The 13,576-nt window shown below is 33.7% G+C and overlaps 1 protein-coding gene across 1 annotated transcript; it reads left to right on the forward strand.

Moving 5' to 3' along the window:
- Positions 1-10,478: 10,478 nt before the first annotated feature.
- LOC145043049 (myb-related protein 306-like) lies at positions 10,479-12,342 on the forward strand. The gene is made up of 3 exons (XM_078991587.1): positions 10,479-10,814; positions 11,061-11,190; positions 11,274-12,342. The coding sequence occupies exons 1-3, from the start codon at positions 10,682-10,684 to the stop codon at positions 12,031-12,033; spliced, it is 1,023 nt and encodes a 340-aa protein (XP_078847713.1). The 5' UTR covers positions 10,479-10,681; the 3' UTR covers positions 12,034-12,342.
- Positions 12,343-13,576: the final 1,234 nt, after the last annotated feature.

Here is a 13,576-nt window from a genome sequence, read left to right on the forward strand (position 1 = left end):
AAGGAAAAATTTTTAGCTTTGGTTTCTCGAAACGATGCAATGAAGCTCATTAATGACCCAGATGAATCAGATCAGGATGAGACGAGTATTGAAGAAATTACTGATGAGTTTGTTGCCAGTGCTACGCTCATTGTCAAATGTTACGAACAAAGCCAATCAAATGGAGTTCGAAGAGCTCAGTTTAAGGGAGGAAGTGCAACAAGGAGATCTACTTCAGAGAAAAGAAACTTAACTAATTGTTTTAATTGTGGAAGCCTTGACCATTTTTCCAGGGACTACATAGAGAAGAAAGAATCTTAAATCCCAAAGAATTATGAAGTCTTGTACAAGAAGTTGTTGGCCTAAATGAAGAAGTAGAAGATCTCTTTTTTAAAAGGTTTCATTGCAAAACAAGAGGATCATGAAGAATGGGTGGAAGATGAGGAAAAATATGAAGATGAGGTGCTAAATGTTAAGGGTTTTATGAATCTTATCAATGATTCTCCTGATGGAGATCTCAACATGTGTGACGCTAATACCTCTCAAGTTATCCAAGAGCCAAGTCAGAATCCAAAACATACTTGGTTCCTTGACAATGGATGTTCTAGACACATGAATCATCTCAAGTTCCTCTTAAAATATTTTATGGATAAAGATGGTCTAATGGTAGTTTTTGGTGACAATAGTGAAGGATCAGTCATGGGCGTTACAACATTTGAGTGTTGGGCGTTCAAGCTGAAGAATGTATTCTATGTCAAGGGTCTAAAAGGCAATCTTATCTCCATCAGTTAAGTTTGTGACACTAGTTATGAGGTTCTCTCTAATAGCAATGAAGGAAAGGCTTTTGAATCTAAGAAAAAACTATGCTCATTACACTCAGGGACAACAAAATTTATATTCTTTGATCTTTCTTGTGTTAGACAATGCTACTTTATGACTTCACATTACGCTTTTATACCTTAAAACTTATGAACATAAGTTGCTAAGATTTTACTTTACTATGACTTTTTTGCTTCAAAAATTATTTTCAACTTTCATTTTACCAAAGGTGTATACATTGTATATTTTTCTACTAACATTTCCAATGTATGTTCTTCTCTGTCACCTTCTATATCTCAAGATCTTCTATCTAAATCTCAACATTGATATTAACTTATTGGGTTCTCTAGAAAAGATCTGTGTATCATTGCTTCGGTGAAACATCTTTATAGTAGAGCTAGCTGAAGTTGGGTATGCATCTTTTCTTGAGCGCCAACTGGTCACTCCCTAATGTTGATGCTCATGTTGATTCACATGAAGCATCATGTTGGTGAGGCCATATATGATAGAACTATGTCAAAATGTGTTCTTCGGGGCACATATCTCTTCCTTCCTGGACAACCTATCTCTGCTGCAATAAGATGAGGTGAAGCTAGGTGACGTAGCATGTCTAATTTCCATAGACATTGTCAATGCTACATTGATTCCTATTTGAAATCTAAAGACCTCTTCAACAAGACAGTGCTCCTCATCTCTTCTATCACAAATGACAACGGGTGGATCCTTCAAGTTTTGTTTTGGTGACTCTAATAACTTGAAGGTTACAAAGATTGGATCCTTTTAAGTAGTTGGTTACAAATATTGATTCATGTTCTTCTCTTGTTCTTGGTGAACATGAAGCTTGGAAATAATCTGCAATACTTCAACGATTGAAGACATTTTCTCTTGTTGGCTCTATGAATTGTGTTTTAGTTTGATATATTTGATATTTTTTGCTCATTCTTTTATAGATGATGTTGATGGACATATTTCTCGGAAGAGAGAGTTCATTTATGGCCCTTTAATTCAAAAGATTTGTTGAATCCGGTCTTTATCTTATATCTAAAAAAGCTGCACAAATATAACTTTTAGAATATTTCCTTGATTGACTAACCTTTTTTTGTTTGGATTCTTATATTATTTATTATTTTGTCTTGTACTATTTTAAATGATTCGATGATGGCATTTCATAAGCCAAGTATGTAACTAATGACAAAACAGTGTCCCTAGAAGCAAGCTGCAATATATGCCAATATCTCTCTAAGGTGTTGTTTGTTTTTTCGAAGCGAGATTTCATGAAGTTTGTGGACCACCTCTGCAACCCTCTACATCAGAAGAGGTGGACCAAACAGATCCAATATGTAATAAAAGCATGTTTGTTTTTTAACATCTTCAGACTGCTGCAGTAAACTGAAATTTAAATAAATTCATTTTATAAACTGAAAATAGTTCTCAAAACCGAAATTTTAATAATTCTAGTATTAAATCATTAAAAGAATACTAAAAAGAACATGTAAAAAAACAAAAAATAACAAATTTCTTTAAAAAATCTTAAAAAATATAAAAGAAACTATCAGTTTTATTTCGGAGAAAAAAACTAATTTTAAAAAACATAAAAAAGAAAATATTAAAAAAAAACTAAGAAAATGTTGCAAACAATATCTACAAAGTTCGTAAAAGAATTAAACATGTTAAAAAACATGCAACCGAGACTGAAAATATTATTAACATAAACGGTAAATTTTTTTTAAAAAAATCAAAGTTTAAAAAAAAATATCAAGTTATAAAATATTATGAAAATTATAAAATGAAATTATAACAAATCCGTAGATCAAAGTTTTAAAAAAAATCAAAGTTAAAAAAAATAAGCTATATGCAATTTCAAAAAAAAAAATCACTTGGAAAAAATGAAAGTTGAAGAGGTTTGAAGAGACAAGTCAAGTGTTGTGTCGCACAGAACACACACATATATTTTGTAGTCTGAAGTCTTTCAAAAAACAAACTGTTGCGAGAGGAAAAGCGTAGCATGTGTGGTACGCCACACAACAAAAAGTTGTTTGAAGAGGTTTTTAAAGAACAAAAAGACAAACAACACCTAAGTGTCTCATCATCCACACCATCTGCTGAGATGTCATTAAGTCACCCCCTTACGTTGATTGTCTAGCATCGACTAAACTTTCAAAGTGAAGATGCCTTGTGCAAATCAAAAAATTACTGAATGACTTGGGTGTTTATTAATTTTTTTGGTTAATTGTCTCTTACATGATTCCTTCCCTGAAAGCATGCTTGTCGTATGCATCAAGTCTCATGTTCTACTAAAACATCGAGCATAATCCAATGGCTTACCTTGATTTCATCATCATCAACATATGAATTGTCGGGTCCTTTAATGATAAAGGGTTATTCATGTCCTTAACCTCCTAGTCTGAGGTATGACATGGTACCCTTGAACGAGTTGAAGGTGAACATCAAAGTTCTATACTGTAACTCAACTCTATGATACAGAAGCTGAAACAGTTTTTGTTAATGAGCTAATTATTATTTATGATTCGCGCTGATTCCACCTAAGCATGAATGCAACACTCTATTCTCTCCTTAATTTCTTTTCAATAAAACTTTATGATTTACTGTGATATACCATACACTGATAAAAGTTTGAAACTTTGTGCCAATTATTAGTCTATGTACTATAGACTATCACACACACCAACCCCTTCTTGCTCTTATATTCTTCTTTGAAGCTTTATTATTCAGCGTAATGTACCATATGCTAATGAGAGGTTGAAAATTTTGTGTCGATGGTTAAGCAAAAACACCACAACTTATCACACGAATCATTCCACTCTTGCCCTTTTTCCAGCTAAGAAAAGTAATCAATGAGTCAGCATATGAAACCACACGCTCATGAAATCTCACAATACTATGTCAGCAAAGGGTAGTTTCAACCTATACTATCAGGAGACATCACAAACTTACTTGATTACCAACTACAACTATAATAAGCTGATTGCTTCCTTTGATGCGACGTCTCACTGATATAACTTCCTTATCCTAACGGTAACTTTTGGATGATGATTAAAAGGTTTATCAATATCTTGGGATACGAGATTTTTACGACCCCCATCTCATCAATCATTGGTTGCGTTAAAGGGAAGATAATTTTACAAATAAATTGGGAAAACTCTATCCTAGGTCACTTTGACAATTCATTCAAACAATTGATTTTCTCTTTCGAAGAAGGCTCTAAACCATCATCTTGCTCACGCTCTCATCATGTCAAAGGCTCTATTCGAGCTTTCTCCTAATGCAAATGTCGTCAAAGTCCATCATGCTCCTGATTCTCCATTGTCATTCAAGCATTGTACAATGTATCATTCTCTGATGTTATCCTGAAAGAGTTCATGTACTAAAAAATTGAAGACTTCGTACATTATGTCAAAAGCTTCCCTCTTCGATATTCCTTCTGTGACTTCCCAGACCCATTATACCCAAAGAAAGTATGTGAATTCTATTGTTCGTGCTCTGTTGATTCTAGTGCTCAAACCATTACCGGAACGAATGGAGATAGTAAATCTACGGATACTATTGATGTGGAATCTTATCGAACTTCTCTTAGTCTTCCTTGATCAGAAAACTATTCTGAAATTCCTTCCGAAGAAAAATGCAAGTCCATTTGTGAAGCATTAGGGTATAATTTTTTCCCTTCAGGGCACCTCTCGTGATCCATCCAAATACACTCTTTGTTAGTGTTTTGGTGTAGGTTGGAAGTACCTATCAGGGGTAATTATAAATGCCTTAGACATAAGATTGGGAGCTTAGATCAATTGAATTTTTGAGCAAATCATTTTGTAGTCCATGGTGTGCAACAAAAGATTGGATTTTTATCAACTCTTTCTTGGTCGATTGATAGATAGTATTACTGGGAACAAGAAGCCAACATATGTTCCTTATCCCCGATGGCTTGGAATGATTTTGGATCGTGATGAAGAAAGTTATAAAATTAATCATTGAGATATCATTCTAATCCCAACCCTCTCCTCAAAGATCATCAATGTTGCTCCTTCTGATGTTGATATGCATATTACACAGAGAATGGCAAACTGGATTGAAAATTCCTACACTTTTGAATCCTCTGACTATGAAGAATAGGAAGATGAAGATAATGAGGAAGGCGATGATGATGAAGAAGACGCCAATGATGAAGAAGATGTTGAAGATGAAGAAGATGAACTTGCCACTAATACGGGAGAAGCCTCTTTTAAGGAATGAATTCTCCTCCAAGATTGAACAAGCACATTTTATTATCATATACTTCTTCATCCACTACATCTGCAAATGATATTGTACAACATGGATCAACCCCACCTCAAGTGGAAACTATTGATCCACTGATCCAAGAGCTGCAACTATTCCTCCTATGCCAACACCCCTTCAGGCTGCTTCTTTTTATCAGGGAGAATCCAGCTCCAACTTTCAAGCTATTGTGCTCCCTCAAATCTCTCTATTGGTACAGTAAACTAAATCTCTAGGAGAAATATTAACTAGAGTAGAAAATGATGTGGCTGATATAAAAAACATTATGACCTTGGGTGGTGATGATTATGATAATATATTTATTGATGACTCTCCAGCAACTTCTCTAAGTGATAATCTTCCACCTCCACCTTCATCATCAAATCCACTTCCACCATCTCATCCCCCTCCTCGCACTCCTTTACTACCTCTTGGCTCCCTTCCCCAAACTGATGATGCTAGAAAAGGGGGAGAATAGTCAAGGGAGCTATAATCAGCAAAGGGATAATAGTCAAGGGAGCAATGATCATCAAATGGTGGATGCAATAACTCCATCTCTGCCAAAAATGTTTGAATCAAGTAGGGATGATAATCAAAAGGAAATTGTTGCAGCTAAACAAGAGAGCCACATCCCAGATGCTGATGCAACAAACGATGATCAGCCTATCCCTAAAACTAGTGATCATTCTGAGACTAATGACTATGAAGGATTTCTTGACATGGGGTTTATGACACTGGATACTATTCCTTTTAGTATTGTTTATCCTGATTCGTATTTTGAGGGGGAGATTCCTCAAGGAACGCACAACGACATAAAATATAAGGAAGAACAAGTTAATCCTAGAAAGAGGAAGGATTCCTTCTCAAGGGTGAGCCAAGGACGATGAAACCTGAAGCTCTTCTACCGCTAGTGATTCTCCTTCCCTTCCTCCTTCCATGAAAATCAAGCTTACTGTTGATCTGAATGATTCAGCTAAAGATACAGATATAACTATTGAGGAATTTACAAAAATTATGATGGACCATAATGCAATTATTCAAGATAGAAAAAAAGAACGTCGGTCCATTAAACTTGCCCAGACTCTTGCTTCTACTGATTAAAGTGCTGATGTTTAAAGCTCTAATGTTTAAACTTTCCCAAACTCTTGCTTCTACTGAATGACATGATTAATAGAAAGATGTTTGGATATGTTCTAGCTCGTAGATCAAAACTTGATTACATCATCAGTTTAAGGTGCACTAAATCGAAGAACGAGTTATTGAAGCTTCATTTGGCCATGAAGATGCTTGAGTATGAATATCTTGAGGTTGTACTTTCTCGTGAGCTAGTAAACTTTGGCTTCATCGACCGGATACAACTTCAGGAAATTATTGATAAATATAAAGGTATTCATGCTAAGGTAGGGATGGCAAAAAACCCCATACCCAATGGGGAACCCGAAACTCACACCCGTTTTGATTGGGGAATCCCCTAGTTGACCGGGGATGGGGACAGGGATGGGGAATCCCCAAATAAAAAAGTGGGGATAGGGATGGGGATGGGGATACCCCTAATCCCCGACCCTGGACTTGCCCCCGATATATATTAATATATAAAAGTAATACAAGCATATATTTACAATACAATTTACAATACATACAATTTGATCCAAGTAACATAACTCATTAGCAATTATTTGGTTGAGATTATACATTTTCTTTTTCTTTTAAATAATTTAAACTCATGTATACTCTTTTTCTATTTGGTTTATCTATTTTACCTCAAATATTACTATGATAAAAATTTTACTTTATTTTTCATGAATTTATTTAAATTTGGTAGAAAATTAGTTTATATTTTTTGTGCAATCTATGGATTTGTTTATATTTTTGTAATTTTTTAAACTTATGCTCGTAAAATTGAAATTTAGAGATTTTCTTTATGTTAAAGTTTTCAAATTAAAAGAGGAAAATAAATCCACGATTCCCCGCTTGGGATCTCCAGTCCTTGTTGGGGGTGGGGATAGGGGTTAATTTATATTCCCCGATGGGGACGGGGATGGAGATGGGGATTGCAATAAGAATTTGGGGATGGGGATGGGGATTGGGGTCCCCTGTATTTCCCGCCCCCGTTTCCATCTCTATGCTAAGGAGGTAAAATTAGCAATTCAACAGTTACTTAACAAAGTCAAAAAACTGAATCTTGTGCCATCAAGTGGTCCATCTAGATTATCCTCTTCAGGAAAAACAGGCACCCCTAGAATGTCCAAGCATACTAAGTTTCTTATTCGTGATGGCACTCACTGCATCAACAACACTCTTCCAGTGGCTGTTGACCCAGTTCAACACATGTTCATTCAAGACCAGAAGATGGTATTTTCTATCTTGATAGTCAAAACATGTGTTTTCAACTCCCTGATGATCTTCCTGCTGCACCTACTGAGAATTTATATCATCTTAGCATGGAGAATTCGTCATAATGAACTTGAAAGATGATATTGTGAGCTGATTTCTCTTAAGCTTAGAAAAAGATTTGAAGATCTTCAAATTGATGAATTCAGGTAGGTAAAGCCTGAAATCTTAAAAGAAGCTGATAAATTCTACAATGGTTCTTTTGATGACGCCTCTAAAGAAGATTAGTTTTGACATCATCTAATATGGGAAGATTGTAAGGTCACACCTTATGATCTGATGAGTCAAACGCTTTACAGGCTAACTACCAGCGCCAACACTAACATCAACATCAGCGCCAACGCCTCAAGATCTTATCAACGTCAGGGTCTAGATAGTGATCTTATGTAATCTTTGCATATTATGCGGTTATACTGATATGTATTGAATATATAACAAATATGATATCTTGGTGATAAGGATCAATTATTATTATAGATTAGACTTAATCCCTTGATTCAAGGGATATACTAGTATAGTTTAGTGTATATTCATCGTTAGGGTGAAACCCTAATGTGTACATCTTGGTGACCGTCTTTCTGATAATCGTTCTCTTGGTGAGAACAACCCCTTTCTTAGTGAAAGACATCCTTATGATTAATTCATGTTCTTTACTTTTACTGTTCTTTATTTAGTTTAGTTAGTTTCTTCTTTTTTAATTGTACTTAAAGTGTATCTAATCGATGCAAACCTTCACCTTTGTTGCTACTAGAGGTTGTAACCCACACCAAAAGGTAACGCGACTAAGTATTTATTGTATAAAGCTACATGTAACAAGCAAGTGATATGTTAATTAACTCCTCAATAGAACCATAGTTACAGAAAGACTAAAAGAAATACCAACAACCCTTTTTAATTAACAAAGCCTTTTTTAAGAGTTGCTTTCCAGCCAAATAAAATAATAAATAATTTTTATTAGAGCTCAATTGTTCCACTAATTCATCTAAGATTCATGAAGGTGCAGTTTTGATTCAATGAATTTACGTAAAGGGTTTACCATAAATAGCCTTGAAATGTCCCCAAACCATCTCCGCTAATCATTTCGTCTAACATCTACCTAGAATCTTTAGCAGTGATGTAAAAATCGGTCTAGGAGTTCGCCTAGGCGCTAGGTGGCCTCTTACTGTCTGTGATTAATGCTAGTAGTCGAGTTAGGCAGAGTCGGTCCTAGATCTGCTGTAGACGGTCTAGACAGTCTAAATCGATAAAAACATCAGACAGTCAAAATTATTAAAAAATATTCTCCGACTAGTCAAATTTATGATATTTGGTGACTAAATTATGATGATTGATACATAAAACTATTAAAAAACCCCCAAATTAGTTTAAAAATTATTATATCGTTGATTTAAATATTTAGAGGATTGAATATGTTAAAGTTTTATGGTTATTTACTTATTTTCGTAGGTATAGGTAATATTTAATTTAAAAAAATAAAAATAAATTCTATTACAATTAAGGGTTTCGATCCGTTTATTTTTATTACAATTAAGTCGTTTATTTTTATGATTTAAATGATTCGTTTAGGCACCGATTAATCTTCGCATAGACAAATTAGTCCTTTAACCCAGTCGACCGTCCGACCAACGACTAACGACTTTTAGAACCTTGATCTTTAGTAACAGGAATAATTTCACATATGTCTTTCTGAAACATCAAAATATCATATTTTCAAAGTTTAATTTCTTAATATCATATTTACCATTTATAAGCATTTACAGTATCATATTTGTCAATATATATATATATATATATATATATATATATATATATATATATATATATATATATATATATGTTGAGTAGCTTATAATTATTTTTATATATTTGAGTTATTATAGTGATTATGAAAGGTAAGCATATTGTCCCTAAATTTATAATAATTGAAAGTTTACTTCGAAATTGTTGGAATATTACCATCTTGACAAACAAAATGAATCATCTTCAACGCTCTTAATAAAATCTATACATTTTAATAAAATCTATACACTGATTGCTTAGTTTTTGTTATTGTTGATTATTTTCATTTTATTGATGGATGATACTTTATATATCCCCATTGATTTTGATGTTTAAGAATAACATATATGATATTTTGATATTTAAAAATGACACTTACCATATTTTGATGTTTAAAAATGATGATATATGATATTCTAAAAATTTATAAAAGTAAAATACAATGTTTAAAAATAAAATTGGACAAATATTAATTTGTTATTTAATAAAAGTATATACAAAATTATCCCTTAATAAGTCATTGTTCAAAAAATTGTCAATCAGTCTCCAAATAATTGTATGCAATGATTAGTGTCCGAGTTTGGAACTTATAAAGTGGTAGCAATATATTAAAATTCCAAAACAATAACTTTTGAACCCTTAGTTTTATTATTATTATTATTATTATTATTATTATTATTATTATTATTATTATTATTATTATTATTATTTCTATTTTGTTATCAACAATATTTGAATTTTTTCCCATGAGTTGATGGGATTATATTTTTAAATCCTATTATGCTTGTATAAAACTGAAAATTGAGGGTAGTTTTTACTTTTCAAGTTCCTTCCCTTTGTGCTTTTTATATATTAACCTTTTTTTTTTGGTAAAAATGCTGACTGGGAACCTATTAATCAACATTTTTGTTCGTTAACATTCTCTAGAGTGGTTTATCTTTTGATTTGGTCTATCTATATCTCCATCTGCATGAAGCATACAGCTGACTTTTTGCAAACAGAAGTAAATGCTTCGTGCTGGCTTCTTTTGACTCCTTGCTGAGTCTTTCATGAGAGAGAAGCCATTTTTTTTGCTTTTTTTCAACTCACTTCTTTGGTCAGCGTGTAGAGTCGTCACCACCTCTTGCTGATCCTCTCTCTCTCTCTCTCTCTCTCTCTCTCTCTCTCTCTCTCTCTCTCTCTCTCTCTCTCTCTCTCTCTCTCTCTCTCTCTCTCTCTCTCTCTTATCTCTTTCTTGATATCTATATATAGTGTAGAAGCCGTGAGGGATGCTACCCAAAGACTCTTGTCTTGCCATTTTTCTCTTTCGCTGAATGACAAGAAACTAAAGTCATATACATCACTTTGAGTCAGAAAAACACTTACAACACACACACAGTCGGTGAGAATATTGATTAAAAAAAAAAGATTGATCCTGGATCATCATCTAGTCGCTGGTTCGATGGGAAGACCACCTTGCTGCGATAAGATAGGCGTGAAGAAAGGTCCATGGACTCCCGAAGAAGATATAACCCTAGTCTCTTATATTCAACAAAATGGTCCGGGAAATTGGAGATCTGTTCCTACCAATACTGGTACACTTAATTTCTACTATGTTGATTTAAAAATCTGTCTATTTACTTACTTTATGTTGTTAGATCTTGGGTTTTTGTTGTAGTTTTGTATTTCTTTTATTTAAAGGAGGGTTGGCTGGTTCATTAAATTAGGGTATTTATTGTATCCTGCAACCTTCATCACTGAACTTTAACTTTTTCTGTGATTATTAATTATCATCGACTTTTTGTTAAATGGGTGATAATTACATGTTCTTGTGAATTTAGGTTTGCTAAGATGCAGCAAGAGTTGCAGACTGCGTTGGACCAATTATCTTCGGCCTGGAATCAAACGTGGCAACTTCACCGAGCAAGAGGAGAAGATGATTATCCATCTTCAAGCCCTTCTTGGCAATAGGTATAGATTTTTCTCTCTAGAATCTGAATTTAATTGTTTATGTCACAAAGGACGGATTTTTATATTTTTATCTTTTATCGCAGATGGGCAGCAATAGCTTCTTATCTTCCACAAAGAACCGATAACGATATCAAGAATTACTGGAATACCCATCTAAAGAAGAAGCTCGACAAGCTCCATGAAGACACTGATCAAGAAACCCACCATCATCATCATGGGTGTCACTCATCATCATCATCATCATACGAAACCATGTACAAAGGTCAATGGGAAAGAAGGCTCCAAACTGATATACATATGGCGAAACAAGCCCTTTGTGATGCTCTATCTATTGACAACAAAACCATTAATCTACCTGTATCATCTTCAGCCACTACTTCAGGGAAATCTGAATCGGTGATACTCTCATCGAATCAATCCACAGCTACTTATGCTTCTAGTGCTGAGAACATCGCACGATTGCTCCCAGACTGGATGAAATGTTCCAAGAAATCTCCACAGACAAGCTCTGAAAGCATTGAGACAAAGCAGACACAGAGTTCCCTGATCACCCAGCAGTTAACAAGCCCTCCAAGTGAAGGATATGACAACTCGGTGCAATTTGGCAACAGTAACAACATGATCCACAACAATCAAATAAACAACTACTACTCGAATTACAGCAATTCTGATATTTCTCAATCGGTTTCCCCAGAAACAAGTAGGTTCCAAGATGAAAGTAAACCAAGCATGGAAAATCAAATGCCCCCTCTTAGTTTGTTAGAGAAATGGCTTTTTGATGAGGCTTCTACCCAAGGTGACCTTATGAATATATCATTAGAAGAAAGTGATGACTTCTTCTAGCCTTTTTGTCGCACTTTTTAGTTGTTTTTGGGGGGTTTGGGTGGTCGTTAGTTCAAGGTTTATTTGAACATCTTTTTCATGTTTTCGCGAGATTTTTTTTTTGTTTTTAATTACTATAGTTAGTTGAAAAGAATTGTAAAGTAATACCTAGTAGTAATTAGAACAGTAATAACATTATCTTATGTACTCCGTCAAGTACAAATGCTAGTCACGTTCACATTTGTAGGAGAAAAGAATGTATAGCTCCTTTACAAAGGTGGACAGGACTAGCAGACTATGAATGAAAATTACAGTTTGGTTTTTTAGAAACTTTGTTGAAAATTTCAATTTCGTTTATTGATGCGTATTATTGTATTATGATGTGGTATTTAGATGTTAAATTTTAACTTAAAAATTCAAGAGAAGTATGTTATGTAGTTTCAGACTAGTGAAATAAATGTCTCGGAATTTAGGAAATTGTATGTGTATTTACTTTAATGTGTAAATATAGGAATCATAAATACGTCAATTTAATAGTAGTTGATATATTTTCTGGCATGAAAGAAAAAGTTGAATCATTAATTTTTATTTGTACATTGACGATTATGTACTTTTTTTTTTTTTTTTTTTTTTTTTTTTTTTTTTTTTTGGGGAATGACAAATACTATTAGAAGTAGGGTTGTAAACGAAGCGAACAGTTCACGGCGGAAGTCCACTTATGTTCATTTATGTAATAAATGAACAAAATTGAACACTAATTGTCGTTCGTTTAGCTAAACGAATGAACATGAACAATGATCTTGATCTTTCAATTATATTCGTGAACGTTCGTTTATGTATTTCGTTTACACTTTTTTAAGCTCGTTAATATAAGTTCTTTTGATGTTCACATATGCTTAATTGTATTTAATTACATTACCATATTATATGTTTATTTATGTTTACTTATGTTTGAATTATGTTTGTTTATTTTTGTTTATTTTGCATCTTCACGAACATAAACGAACCAACATGAACAACACAATTTGTCAAACGAACGAACATGAACAATAAAACTCGTTTGTTTATCCGTTCATTTTCGTTTATTTGTTCAGATAACTTAAACGAATGAATATGAACAAGCCTCGTTCGTGTTCATTCGGTTTGTTTACAACCCTAATAATAAGGGAAACACGAAACTCACACCCAGCAAGATAGTAGGCGCAACAAAACCATTAAAATAATTGTTTAAGGTCACTAATTAAATTGTATAACTTTATGAAATAAAATTAAAATTCTTTTAAAGTTGTCTTAAATAATTTTAAATAATTAGAAATAACTATAAATTCCTCCCGAGCGTCAGGTCGAGTTCCGTATTAACCTAATTCCTAGAGCTACTCCCGTAGTGAAGTCTCCGTATCGCTTAGCTCCAGCAGAAATGCAGGAGTTATTTAGTCAACTCAATGAGTTGCTCAGTAAAGGATTCATTAGACTGAGTTCCTTACCCTGGGGAGCTCCGGTATTGTTTGTCAAGAAGAAATATGGATCCTTTCGAATGTGTATCGACTACCGTGAGCTGAACAAG

This window comes from Lactuca saligna, chromosome 4 (genome assembly GCF_052625555.1).
Source record: "Lactuca saligna cultivar CGN05327 chromosome 4, ASM5262555v1, whole genome shotgun sequence".
NCBI lineage: Eukaryota > Viridiplantae > Streptophyta > Magnoliopsida > Asterales > Asteraceae > Lactuca > Lactuca saligna.